This window comes from Vipera berus (genome assembly GCF_964194415.1).
Source record: "Vipera berus genome assembly, chromosome: 4".
In the NCBI taxonomy this organism is placed as follows: domain Eukaryota; kingdom Metazoa; phylum Chordata; class Lepidosauria; order Squamata; family Viperidae; genus Vipera; species Vipera berus.
The window spans coordinates 92,507,813-92,521,978 of NC_138206.1; the positions used below are offsets into that span (position 1 = coordinate 92,507,813).

At 40.0% G+C, this 14,166-nt stretch overlaps 1 protein-coding gene across 1 annotated transcript in view; it reads left to right on the forward strand.

Moving 5' to 3' along the window:
- Positions 1-379: 379 nt before the first annotated feature.
- GRTP1 (growth hormone regulated TBC protein 1) overlaps positions 380-14,166 on the forward strand; it is a 39,901-nt gene continuing 26,114 nt past the window's right edge. The window contains exons 1-3 of the mRNA XM_081326759.1: positions 380-783; positions 7,543-7,694; positions 12,636-12,794. Coding sequence (XP_081182885.1) covers positions 725-783; positions 7,543-7,694; positions 12,636-12,794 — 370 coding nt within the window. The 5' untranslated portion in view covers positions 380-724. The remainder of the gene's footprint in view (positions 784-7,542; positions 7,695-12,635; positions 12,795-14,166) is intronic.

The following is a 14,166-nucleotide window of genomic DNA, read 5'->3' on the forward strand; positions in this document are numbered from 1 at the left end:
GAACCACAAACACCACCGCTAAAAGCGCACGTTCTTCATTACCGTACTTGACCCGAAAACGGGCTCAGGGGTCCGCCCGAGAGGATCTAACAGACCATTTGCCCTCGCCGCTAGCAGATATCCCCCCCACCACTTGCACTTTCAGCGTGCTCCGCTCCACCATGCGAGGCTGCGCGCGCAGGTCGGAGTTGCCGAAGCTGGAGGGAGGGAGGTATAATTTAGGAGTCCCTCCGGGCGTGAGGGGTTCCTTTCCTCAGCGGCTTTTTCTTACCTCTAGCGGCTACGCCGGCTTTGTCCTTAAGGCGGCGCCATTATGAGCTCCCTTAGCGGAGGTAGGCTCCGTACGGTTTAAAAAGCAGGTAGGGAACAGGAAAGGCTATATCGCGGGCTACGGGAAAGACACTGCTCCGCGCTTCTAGGGAGCGGAGGAAGCGACCGAGCTGCTGCTGAACTTGGAAGCCGGATGGTTTTCTTCCGCTGGTCCCTCCAACGAGCAAGTATCGCCGTGGCGCTCACTAGCCTCACCGGCTCCTTCTTGCCCCCTGAAAATACTTCGCGGCTAGGCGCCGGGCGCTCTTGGAGCCGGGAAGGAGCCAAGCGGCGCCGTCGAAAGCAGCCCCCTCGCTGACGCAGCGGTGGGCTTTGGACTCTCCGGTCGCAGCGGAGAGGCGGGGTGGATCCTTCGACCATTCAGTGCTGGAGGAGTCCCCAGAGAGCCCTTCCCATGGAGCAGGAGGAAGTGCGGCGAGCGAAGCGAGAGAGCCGGGAAAGCAGCGTCCATAGGTAAGCCGCGTCCTCGCCGAGCGCGCCTTTCCTTTCCGCCGGGATTGGGTTTCGAGGAAGGGGCGTGAGTCACCTGGCTTTTGCTTGGCGTGCGCGGTGTGGCCCGTCAGGTGTAAGGAAGGCAGAAGGGCTTTGGGATGAGTTCTCGAACTCCCTTTTCTTTCCTGTAAAGGCTGAACTTCTCCAGTTCTCCTTTGTTGGAGCAGCTGACCTCTCGTTTAAGGACTGCGCGCCTACTTTTTAATGGGAACAAGTTTATCTGGGAGAGCAAGGTGTGTTTGGCTTTTATATTCGGTCAGCCGAGAGTGTTTGTTTGCTTGACCCAATCCTGTTTTAAGGATTTTTTTTTTATTACTAGTGGCTGTATTTCCGCAACATGCTCAAGCGCAAATTAGGCAACCATGTTTAAATACATTTTTTTTGTTGTATGAATACAGATTTCCTCAGGATAAAACTTTTTTAACCCTTGGATAATCTAATACTGGCATTTCCTAGTTTATTTGAAAGAAATAATGAGAATTTATTTTACCTTCCGTAGGAGAGTTAAATTTATAAAACGGTGAAATACGGTAAGTAAGATTTCCTTATTTGGGAAATACTTTATTTTATGCAGGCTCCAGGAAATTCTCTTCCTTTTGTTGGAGTTAGCATGAAAAGCTTTTAAAAAGCAGAATGAGATGATGAGTTATTTAGGTAGATCTCTTCTTAATCTACTGTTCACAGTTGTACTGAATGAACGTTGAACTATTTCATTTTATTATTTCAAGGTTTAATTGAAGGAAAGCTCTAGACTTGGACAAGAATATATTAAAGGCTATGCAGAAGATGATAGTTCCTGGAACTAAATATGAAAAGGCTAAATGGTGTAAATTACGTAGATTTTCTGCAGGCGGAAAGACTTGTTTTCAGAATGAAGCTCACAGAGGAACAGATGAGACATCAGGAATGATTACTATTTCCTTGTTCAAACAAAATAGTGTCCACTGTCCAACACTAATTCCTCTGTGGCACATGGGAATGGGAGAAAGGGTCTGAATTCAGACAAAGGGAGTTAGGTTTTTTTGTTCTCTCATTTTGGGGCAGCCCTTTAGGTTGCTAATAGATGTTGGTATGTTTTTGTTATTCCATGCCAGCAAGCCTGAAAGGCAAAAGATGGATAGTTGAAGTTTTCACTTTAATGTTTTACTAATTTACTATTATATATAAATTATTTAATATAATTTGTAGAATGATACAGAAGGAATATGCAATACAAAGCAAGTGGCTTAAAGCAGTTTGAGAAGACATTGTTCTGACTGGGCCTTCTTAAACTTACTTTGTATTCCTCTTTGAGTATTCTTCTGCAGGCTTCCCCCCCCCCCCTTTTCATTCAATCCTGTCCAGTTCTCAGAATTCACTTGGACAGAGTCCCTGCATTTCTTGGTCAAGTTTTCCAGGTTTTCTCTCATCTGCTTTCTAGAGCTGAGTGAGAATGACTGGCCCAAGATCACTCAGTTGCCCAATGTGAGACTAGAATTCACACACTTGCCTTTCTAGCCTGATCTCTCTCTCTCTCTCTCTCTCTCTCTCTCTCTCTCTGTGTGTGTGTGTGTGTGTGTGTGTCTGTATGTGTGTGTGTTTTCTATAACAGGGATTTTCAACCTTTTCACTCATTGTACCACTTTTAGGATATGGCAACATCCGAGTACCACCAATCACCTAGCAAGGTGTCAAAAACTTGATGACCAAAAAAAAGGGAAAAAGTGATGAAGTACAGGCAGTCCTCGACTTACAACAGTTCGCTTAGTGACTGTTCAAAGTTACAATGGCACTGAAAAAAGTACCCCCCAAGCCACAGCCGAGCAAGATACCTGCCTGCCCGCCCGGTGGTGCTCTTCCTCCTGTCCGAGGTTTTCATCGTTGTGAGCATTTCTGTTGAGGATTGGCAGTGGGGGTGGGGTGGGGGGGTGTTTGGTTTTTATTCCCCCCCCCCCGTTTGCTGGGTGGTTGCAGCAGGTTTTGGTCACTTCTCATGACCCTGGGACACTGTGACCATCATAAATATGAATCAGTTGCCAAGCATCTGAATGTAAATCACAAGACCCTGGGGATGCTGCAACATTCCAGCGGATTGGCGCTTCTGTGCTCAGCAGAAGCGCCAGGATCAGCGTCGAGCTCCAGCTGGAGCCGGGCGCTGATCCTGGTGCTTCCGCTGAGCCCTGACAGCCCTGCAGCTCCAGCCGTCTCTCGCTCAGGCTTGTGCGGTGCCGCCACCAGTTCAGCTCATTCCTCCCCGCCCCCCGCTACTTCTCTAGGATGGTTGTGTACCACCTGCCAGGTGCCAATGTACCATAGATGGTACCCGTACCACTGGTTGAAAAGCCCTGTTCTAGATGTTATGAGATAGATATTTTTCCTTAGAAATGTGGTATGTTACAATTTTTCATTTCTGGTTGGACAGGCATGGATTCAAGTAACTAAAAATGAACAGAAAATACTTTTGATTGATATGTTGTTGGGTTTTTTTTGCATGGCCATAGAAGCAGTAGTGTAAACAAATTGTTTATGTAGAAATGGAATTCTAATAACCGGTTTGAGGGCTTACCTGATGCATTATTTCAGGAATCACACATTTTTTACTTTAAAAAAGTCATTATTGTACCACTACTAGTAGTAGCAATCATCATTGAAAAATTTACATAATTATCCTTTATACCAAATTCTAGTGTAATAAGAAAAATTAATCCAAGGTTAAAATGAGAAAGAATTACCCTTGACACACATTAAAGTTACCCTTAATAGCATTGCTGCATAATAATGCATCAAACATTTTTTAAATAATATTGATACATCTCAGTAAATCTACCTTTATACAGGTAGACCTTGAATTAAGGGAAGTCCTTGTATGACCATAATGGAGTTCAGAATTTCTGTTGTAAGTCAAGAAACCTATGTGATCAATCTGATTTTACAGTTTTTTTGTGCCAGTTGTTAAGCGAACACCACGATGGTTAGGTAAGTCAACACATTTCTTTTGATGTTTTTTGCCAGAAACTAACCAAATAAGCCTGCTTCTGGCAAAAAACCCCAAACCATAAAGTGTCATATAACCACAGAATGTTGCAACTGGCCTTAAAACTGAGCTGGTTACCAAGTAACCAAAACACAGTCATGTGACTGGAGGGGAAGATGGCAGTGTTGGAATTTTGGAACAAGGTCATAAATATCTTTTGGGAGAGTCCATTGTAACTTCAAATGGTCTCTAAGCTACAACTACTTGTTCAATCATTTGTTTAGTGAGCATTCAAAATGACAACAGCACTGAAACCCAGCCCTTGCCATCACAGCATCCCCAGAGTTATGTAATAAGAATTTGGACACTAAACCAGCATATATTTGCAATGATTGCATTGTCCTGGACTGGAGTCATGTGATTGCCATTTGCGACCTTCCCAGTTGGTGTCTGACAGGCAAAATTAATGAGGGAAGCCAGATTCACTTAATGACTGCATAATTCACTTAACTGCAGTTGCTTAATAACTTTGGCAGAAAAGGTCACAATACCACAAATGACTCACTAAGTCTTGCTTAGCAACAGAAATTCTGCTCTGAATTGTGGTTGTAAGTCAAGGACTACCTGCAGTGGCATAAGGTAGATTAGTTTTATTACCACTGTAGTACAGTGGATAACCTGAAAGATGGTGAACTAATATTGCTGTATAATGGAAGATTAGATCTGAATTTTAAAATGTATTATTTAAATGTCTTTTAGGACATTTATTTTTTATTTATTTATTTATTTTATTACATTTATATACCGCCCTTTCCCTGAGGACTCAGGGCGGTTTACAGGGAGTTAAAAAACCAGCAATACAAAAGTTAAAACCAATTTAAAAAAGATTAAACTAACCCTGTGCAATTAAAACCCCGATTAAAATAAATTACTCCTCAGCCTGGGCCCGAGAGCTCAAAGAGCCAGGTCTTCAGGCCCCGGCGGAATGACCGGAGGTCAGGGGCAGTCCTCAGCTCCACTGGCAGCTGGTTCCAGAGGGCAGGCGCCCCCACTGAGAAGGCCCTATCCCTGGGTGTCACCCGCCGGCAATCTCTTACCGGTGGGACCCTGAGCAGACCCTCCCTGTGGGAGCGCACTGGGCGAAGGGCATTTGATGCCGGCAGCAGGTGTTCCCTCAAATACCCCGGACCCAGGCCATGTAGGGCTTTATAGGTGATAACCAGCACCTTGAATTTCACCCGGAGGGCAACCGGAAGCCAATGCAGCTCGCGGAGTAGAGGTGTTACATGGGAGTATCGGGAGACCCCCATTACAACTCGCGCGGCCGCATTCTGCACCAGTTGAAGCCTCCGAGTGGTCTTCAAGGGCAGCCCCATGTAGAGAGCGTTACAGTAGTCCAGCCTCTCGGTGCTGTGAGAAGAGGGCCATGTGCTGGCCACTTCCAGGCGATGGTACATTTCTTCATTCCTCATGAAGGATGACACTTCCCCAGCTGCATTTCTTGCCTGTTTTTCTCCCTCCCTCATCTCAAATATTTTCCCATCACTCTGTTCTAAGGAAGGAAGGAAGGAAGGAAGGAAGGAAGGAAGGAAGGAAGGAAGGAAGGAAGGAAGGAGAGTGAGGTTCTGAGGGAAGTCCTGCCTTAGACCTTCCCTGCTTCCCTTTCACCATCCCCTTGCCCCCTCCTTCTGGCCTAACCTGGGTGGTCTCCCATCCTATTGCTAAGGAAGCTTTGGAAACAAAGCCAGGTCTCCTCACATGGAGAGGAAGTGGGCCTCCCTCTTGACGTTGCCCTCATACCCATCATGAGCAACCTGGCTAAGGAGAGCAAGCACAGCAGCTGGGCACCCCCTTGGGGAAGTGGGGGTGGGCTTAGTGCTGCGGGTGCTTGAGGGCTAGGCTGGGCATTTGACCTCCGCATCACCGTCCAGCCTCCCCCCCACATGGCCTGAGAGGAACAGTGAGGCTCCTCCAGTGGACCATGCCTCGGCACTTGCTCCAGTCCCATCTCCTTCTGCCAGAGACCCTCAGATTTGTCCCACTCCTGCCCAGGCCCCCATAGGCACCATTGACGCGAACAATGTAGAGCTGGCCATGCCCACCCAGTAGGTCACACACACTCCAGCCACGCCCAACCAGTAGGCCACGCCCATCCTGGCCACACCCACCTGGCCCCTCAAGGGTAACCACAATGCTGATGCGGCCCTCAATGAAATTGAGTTTGACACCCCTGATTTACACAGTGGAAACTATAACGTGCGTCTTTATTTAGAATTTATTTCAATTGTGTGAAATGCATGAAGGAATATTTAGTAACCTAGATAAGTTTTTATGCTACAGGTAGTCCTTGTTATAACAATAGTAACCATGTGTCTGTGCTGCTGTTCTGGAAATCCAGGTTACTATTGTTAAGAGAAGACTTCACAGGTTGTTAAGTGAGGATCTCACATGACCGTGTCTTCTGACTTCCTGCCAGCTTCCCCATTGACCTTGCTTGTGGGAAGTCAGCAGGGAAGGCTGAAGATTGTAGACACATGACCATGAGGCTGTAAGTATGAGGTCCGGTCATAAATAATACTCACTCAGCACTATTGCAAGTTCAAATACTGAACAAATGGTAATATGCTCATGTTCTTTGAAAGAAGCAATACATTGAATTGTATCTCCGGAAATCTTACAGGCGCACTGGATTGACAACGCAGCATTTATGGGTGCCAAGTTGTCTTTAAGATTCCCAGATGGTATGCATATAGAGCCTTAACATTCAAAATGTTTTAAAAATGGAAATATTACAAATGTGATTAAACATTGTCTCATGATAGCTTGCAAACTGTTGACATTCTCATATAAGACCATGTGAGAAATTTGGAAATTTCAGATATTTTTAACATAATTTTTTCTTACAGTTTTAAAGCTACTTTTATTAGAATAGCCATACTGTAGTAACAAAATATAGAGATCTCAATGTGCAAGAAAGCACATCTCTGTCTTCTGTCTTCTCATGAATTAAGTGTGGAGGCTGTTTGAGATCTTAGCATAAACCACTTTGCTGGTCTGGGCTCAAGGGTCATTTATCTGATTGTTGTCTTGGTAGCAGATCTTCAAGGCCTTTTTCTATATTCACTATAGTTGGTCAGAATGATAGGATTGAGTGGAAAGTTAAAAAAAAACAGCAACCACAAACCCATTTCCACACTGTTCCCCCAAAATATGCATGGTTGTGACTGTGTAATCACCAGCAGTTATGCTCAACTTTATAAATATAAATGGGCAGCATACAATTGAAAACATCTCTAATACATTACAAAAGCAATAGAAGACAATAAACATTAGCTTTTTGGTATCATCCAGGCTGATAAAGTAGTTAATGTCAGCTAAAATGAACTCTTGTCTGTTTCATTGTTTCTGAAACCAGCTTGTTTAAAACAATCATAGTTTTTGTAAATAGCTCCTAGTTCAAATGACACATAAATGGAAGTTTTAAGCATCTTTTCTCCTCCTTTTTTGGATAGATCCAGAAACAGGGAGCATAAGGAGTGTATTAGTGGTCTCTGACTGTTTTAGTGGATTGCATGAAATGGCCCTATTGTCCTGAGAGAGACATCTGCTATTAGCTAGATATTTTGGAATTGAAACACTTTATGGAATCTGTTTGGCATTATATTTGTACTTTATTTTCTCCTTCTGTTTTATGTTTGGGTTAATGAATAACTTTCATTTAACTGCATGGTTTTTATGTCTCTGTAATCATCTTTCTTCTGAAATAGTGTGGATCCATATGGTTTTGAAAGACCAGCAGACTTTGACTACGCAACCTATGAAGAATTCTTTTCTAGATACTTAGTGGTACTCACTCGGAGAGCAATTAAGTGGTCCAAACTTTTAAAGGGAAGCACAAGGGTACAGAAAAATGTAAAAGGTAAGACTGTACCATGTTTAAATATGACATTGGGACAAATAGTTTTCATTTTAACATGCAACCTTTTATTTTTTTCAGAAGGTATTTTATTACATTGTAGAGCCATCATTTGCGAGAGCCTTTGCTTGTTTGTCATTATTTCTCTAGCTTGTATAGAAATTTAGCAATTTAATTGCTGAACAAAGAAAAATAAATTAACAAAACTGAAGTGCAATAACACCTAGATTCTGTGGTTCATCACTGACAAATTGATTTGATTTCTGTATAGATTTTCTCTTTGAAAGAGGTTAATCTGTTTATTGGTATAAACATTTATTAACAGTAATTATTTGTTGCAAAACTGGAACAATGAGTTGTCATCTGAAGACAAAAGCAATCTTTCTCACATAGTTTTCTAATACATAGCACTTTTAGAAAGCCATATTTATAAATACAAATTATTAAACAGGCAAATATAAATGCTGAATGAATGCATACAATTTATTTTTAAAGAACGACCCGGAGTTGTTTGCTATGAGAGGGACGGCAAATAAAATCAATAAATAAATACATAAAAAGTATAATTATATTTTAGGTAGCAAACCATACTTTGAACTTCCTCATAGATATGTTTCCGTCAGTTCTGTTTCTGCAATTACAAGAGAGACACTCTGAGCATTTGTTTTGTTTTGTTTTTGCCACAGGGATCCCAAAATCACATCCGGTGCTATTCCAGGCTTCCCTAGTCACTATTGGTAGATTTTCAAAGACTGTTGAAAAATGGAGCAGGAAAGAAAAGTGAGGAAACACAATTTTATGATCAGAGTGTGTTCCATGGAAAATGAAGTCTAAACCAATAAGCTAAAACATCCATAGATTTAAGAGAGATGTACAAGCCAAGGTTTGATCATTCTGAGAACTGAACTTAATTTGTCATAGATATCTAAATAGCAGATAATATGTACACCTGTACTTTATAGCAGCTGCCTACTGATAGCAAGAAGCAAGCAAGAAAAAAAATAGAAAGGAAAAAACATTTCTCTGTTTAAAATATTTTGGCAGATGAGATTTTAAATCTAACATGACATTATTTATTTAACTGGCTTTATGGACACTATTTGAATGATAATGTACAATTATAAAATTAGCAGTACTTTATAAAAGTAAGCTGAGCTGATTATATTGTCAATTAGATTAGAAAATGAAATATTGGTAGGGTTCAAAAGAGAAGTTATATTTGGCCTTTGTTCAAGTGGGTGCCCTCAACATATGCTAGACCAAACCTACCATCTTATTATACAGAGAAATCCTGATTCGAAAGGGAAGATATGATTTGGAGTGCATGTGTGGCGCACATATTACACTTGTCAGCAATTCCTTTCTGGAACTGTGACTGCTGCCTATTAAACCAGGAAAAGACACACTTAAATATATGCTGATAGATATCACGTGTGCATCTCTGTGTGCTCTGTATAATCTTTTCCTGAATCACATTGCTGCGCCACACTACTAACATTACTATGGTGAAAGGAGTTAGATTTCTTGGGCTAAGCTGCTCATGTGTAATGAATATTTAAATAAGATTTAATTCAGCACATCTTAATCAGCCACACAGAGATTTCAAAATTCCAGTAACACATTCTGAGCATCCAGGTGACTCTTCCTTGTAGTTAATAGACTAATCCTAGAAATGTAAATGTAAGTATAGCCCCTACGTATATATCTATGAGAAGGAGTCCCAATATACTCTATATCATCTTTTGTCATTGTTTCGCACTCTTGTTTCTCTTTCCTTTTTTCTTTTTTCTAATGTTCTTAATTTTGCTTAAGCCCCCCCCCCAGCGGCTTTCTCTCATTTGAGATCTGGGTGTACATGTAGCCCCAATCCCCCCCTTCCTTATTCTTCTTTACAGAATGACACCAATATTTCAGAATTAGTAGCTGTGCCAGGGAAGGGTCAGCCACAAGAGAAAGAGAAGACCAAAATATTCAGATATACTATTTCCTTTTTGGTATAAATATCCCAGAGAAAAATCTAATTTATCAGGTGGCAGGGGCATACACTGCTATATGAATTTGTGCATTTTAAAATGAGCTGTGTTTACCTAAGTCATTTATTTTTTCTTTCATTTTTTCCTGTTTAGCTTTGTATAATCCAGTCATGGTGGTTTACTTAACAAGCCATTATTTTAAAAATTCAGTTTAGTATTATATTGAATGAAGTCATATTCTTTCTGTATAAGTGGGGATTGTAGCATATTTACTTTACTATTTAAGTTCTCCCCTTAAGTACATATAATGACATAACCTTGGTGATTATAAATTATAATGGGCCCCAAAATGTTATTAAAAGACTGTGATTTTCTGAATAGTAAACATTAAATTACAAACCTTCCAGGGAACCCTTTGAAAAGCATTTTTAATTTATAGTGGAAATTAGGTTCTTGGTTCTGAGAAGCAAAAAAATAGAAAAGCATCAGAATAATGGAACATCTTTTCTTGACAAATCCCTTAAACCATGGGTGTCAAACTCGTCGCATCATATGATGTGTTGTGACGTATTGCAACTTTTTTCATATTGCCAGAGCTGGAGTGGGCATGGCCTCTGCATGGTGCAACTGGCCCGCGGGCCGGCAGTTTGACACTCCTGCCTTAAACGATGCACTGGGACATTTTCGTCAGGACACGTAGTGGACAAAATTGTGGAAACCTTTTGGGAAAAGTGAACATTTGAGGTTTAATGGCTAATAACACCACTTTTTTTTGGAGTAGTACCATAAAATTATATATCAATGGAAAGATAATTTAATCAAGAATGTAATGCAACCAAGTTTGTTCAATTATCTTATTCTATGAAAAGTTATAGCGAAATAACCAGAAAAAGGAAGCACAACTTGCTTAGGTTGTTATCAGGTAGCTTTCCTTCATCTGATTGTAGCCAATGAGCATGAGCGTGTAGAGAGCCAATCAGGTGTCAACTTGTTTTGGCAATGAGCCAATCAGTACACAGTTATTGATGTCATGTATTGAAGCTGAGAGGAGGACATTTGTCAGTGTGTTATGTGATCGCTATCAAGTTGGTTGGGTTTTTTTGTGTTCCTTCATTTAGTGAACTTGTAAAACATAATAAAATTAAAGTAATGGTGCAAAAAGTTGACTGGTCGCCCAGAAAGCGATGTAAAATAGTATTATTAAGTGAACAAGGCTACAGTTATAAAGAAATTAGAAGAAAAATTGGTGGAAACTTAACCAAAGGTGGCATTTCTAAGTTTTTGAAAAGGTATAAGGAGACTCAGTCACTACAAAACCACACTGGCAAAGGCAGGAAAAGGTGCACAACAGCAAGTGATGATAGAAGAATTAAGAGACTGTGCCTATGTGACAAGAAAATCATCTGGGTGTAAACAAGATGAAAAGGCGCAATGCAATGTGAAGTTGAGTGCAACGACTGTTCTGCGCAGACTGCAGGAATTTGGCCTAAATTCTAGAATTCCACTTTTATGTCTCAAATGAAGGTTGAAAAGAATAAACTGGGCTAAAACCCATGTTACCTGGACAGAGGAATAATGGGACAGTGTTATTTGGAGTGATGAGACCAAGATCTCCCTGTTTGGAAGTGATGGCATAAAATACATAAGGAGAAGAATCGAGAAGATTTGCATCCTGATTGCATTACATGTACCATGAAACACCCAGTCAGTGTTATGATCTGGGGTTGTATGACATTAAAAGGTGTGGGCAGAATTTGTGTGATTAATGGGAATATAAATGGCCAAAAATACATTAATGAAATACTTGAGCCCAAACAGAAGCCTTCCGCACATGATCTTTTCCAAGACAATGAAGAATTTATATTTCAATAGGATTCAGCTCCATGTCTTGTTGCTGCTGGGTGCAAAAAGTGGTTTCAAGATAATCATATTCCACTGCTGGAATGGCCTGGGGATAGCCCAGACCTTAACCCAATTGAAAATCTATGGAGTTGACTAAAGAAACTTGTTAGTCAGAAGCAACCCAGCAATAAAACCCAGTTAATAGAAGCAATCATTCAATCTTGGTTTCACATTATCACAGCTGCAGAACTAAAGGACTTGGTTCACTCCATGGGAAGACATTGTAAGGCCGTAATTCATGCTAAAGGTTACCCAACTAAATATTAACTGACATGGTGATAATTTTTGTATATCTTGTTTTTTCTAGGGTGATAATTTTTGTATATCTTGTTTTTTCTACAGTGATAATTTTTGTATATCTCATTTTTTCTACATGTTTCACTTTTCTTTTTTATAACTGCTATTCTAATAGCAAATCCTTATAAATGTTATTGCATTACATTCTTGATTAAATTATCTTTCCATTGATATATAATTTTATGGTACTACTCCAAAAAAAGTGGTGTTATTAGCCATTAAACCTCAAATGTACACTTTTCCCAAAAGGTTTCCACAATTTTGGCCACTACTGTAGCATAGCAGTTAAGAAGTTCCTTCTGCATACAAGCATGTTATGATACAGATTGGCAATGTGTCTCTGTATACTCACAACACAGTGTGAGGTGGCAGAACTTGGTAGTTTGAGCTGATTAACTTCTGTAGACAAGACACCATGATAGCCTGGCCAATATTCTTTCTATTTTCCAAGTTGCTCTTATCGGAAGCTTATCCTCTTCTCCATCTTTCGGGTTTTAGGCAGCTTCTTACAGTTGGTGCAAGAGGCCTGAAGTGACTCCAAAGTTACTGTGGTTATTGGTATGTCTCATCTTGAAGGACAATATGAAATTATTATGTTGGAATGAAACATTAACAACATTGAATTCACCTTGACGTATGACAGTGCAAGATGGTCCTTATCTCTACTGTTAATACGTTTAATATATTTTAATTATTTATAGCTTTAATTGTTGGGTATCATTATTGCATCATTTTACATGTTAAAACATGTATTTTAATTAATTTATTGTAGTTAAACGCTATATCAGAAAAGGCATTCCAAATGAACACCGTGCCGAAGTCTGGATGGTAGTGAGTGGTGCTCAGTCTCATATGGATCACAACCCAGGCTACTACCAGAAATTATTGGAAGGAGACCATAACAGTAAACTTGTCGAAACTATTATGACAGGTTAGCTTCAAAATACATGTCTATACATTATTTTTTTGTGTGTGTATTAGGATTTTGTTGTCCACATTTCCCTGCACAGATATAATGCATATAAGCATAACCATCTTCTTGCATTGTGGAAGTGCATAAAATAAATAATTATTGTTTTGCACAAAAGCAATGTTTTTTAGGTCAGTTAAAACATCTTAAGAATCACTGAATTGTTTTTCCTTGTCTCACTATATGTCAGAAAATTTGGCAGATATGTTAATCTAGTACTAATTCTAAGTTTTAAGTTTTAGTTCCTGTAAGTTTAGAATTCTGTAATAAATTTTCCATTTACTTTTTCTTAGAGGAAGCTAAATAATGACTGAACAGTTCTACACTAGATTTTCCCAACTGTATCACAGTTGTGCTGGGATTGCGGTTCTAAAAACGTCCACAATGGGAGAGTGTAAAATTCCAACAAATCTAGACAAAGCTATGTTTGAGAAGACTGTTTGAAAACAAGTAAAGCTGCTTTTATGCAATTGCCTTTATATCATTGCATAGAAGTCTTCCTCCACCTTGTGCCCTCTGGCTATTTTGGGCTGCAGCCTCTAACCCAGTTCAGCTGGTGGAGGTTTTAAGCTCTGAAAGTCATTGAGGTGTGGAACACTAAAACTGAATGCTGAAATATTTATTTATTTATTTATTTATTTGTTTTTATAAACCGCCCTTCTCCCGAGGGATAAATATGCGATAAATGTTAATTGACATAAGCAAATTGATACAATGGTAGTAATATAAAAAGATTTTCTGTTTACAAAGTAAGTGTCCTCAAGAAACAATTAAGATTATTACTATTCAAGGCTTTTGTAACCGGCATTTCACGCTGTGATTGGAGTAGTTATTTGTTGAAGCGGCTGAAGCAAGTCCTAACAAGGCTAAGCTAATGTTAAAAACATACAAAGACAGGAACTACAGGCAAAAACTGAGTTATCAGAAAGTAATGGTCTAGAATGTAAATAGTCACATGCAGGTTCCTGGAAATGTGCCAACCGACTTGAGCAAGTAAACGAACTACAGGTAGTCCTTGACTTACAACAGTTTGTTTAGTGACCATTCAAAGTTAAAACAGCACTGAAAAAAACTGTCTTATGACAATTTTTCACATTTATGACCGTTGCAACATCCCCACAGTCATGTGATCAAGATTCAGACGCTTGGCAACTGACTCATATTTATGCCAGCTGCAGTGTTGAGAAAATGTGACAAGAAAAGTTGTATAATGGGACAAAACTCACTTAACAAATGGCTGAGAATTTTAACTGGGGTTTTATTTTCAGGGATAATTTAATCTTTTTAATTGTCTTTTAACTTTTGTATTTTGTATTGGTGTGATTTTAAAATG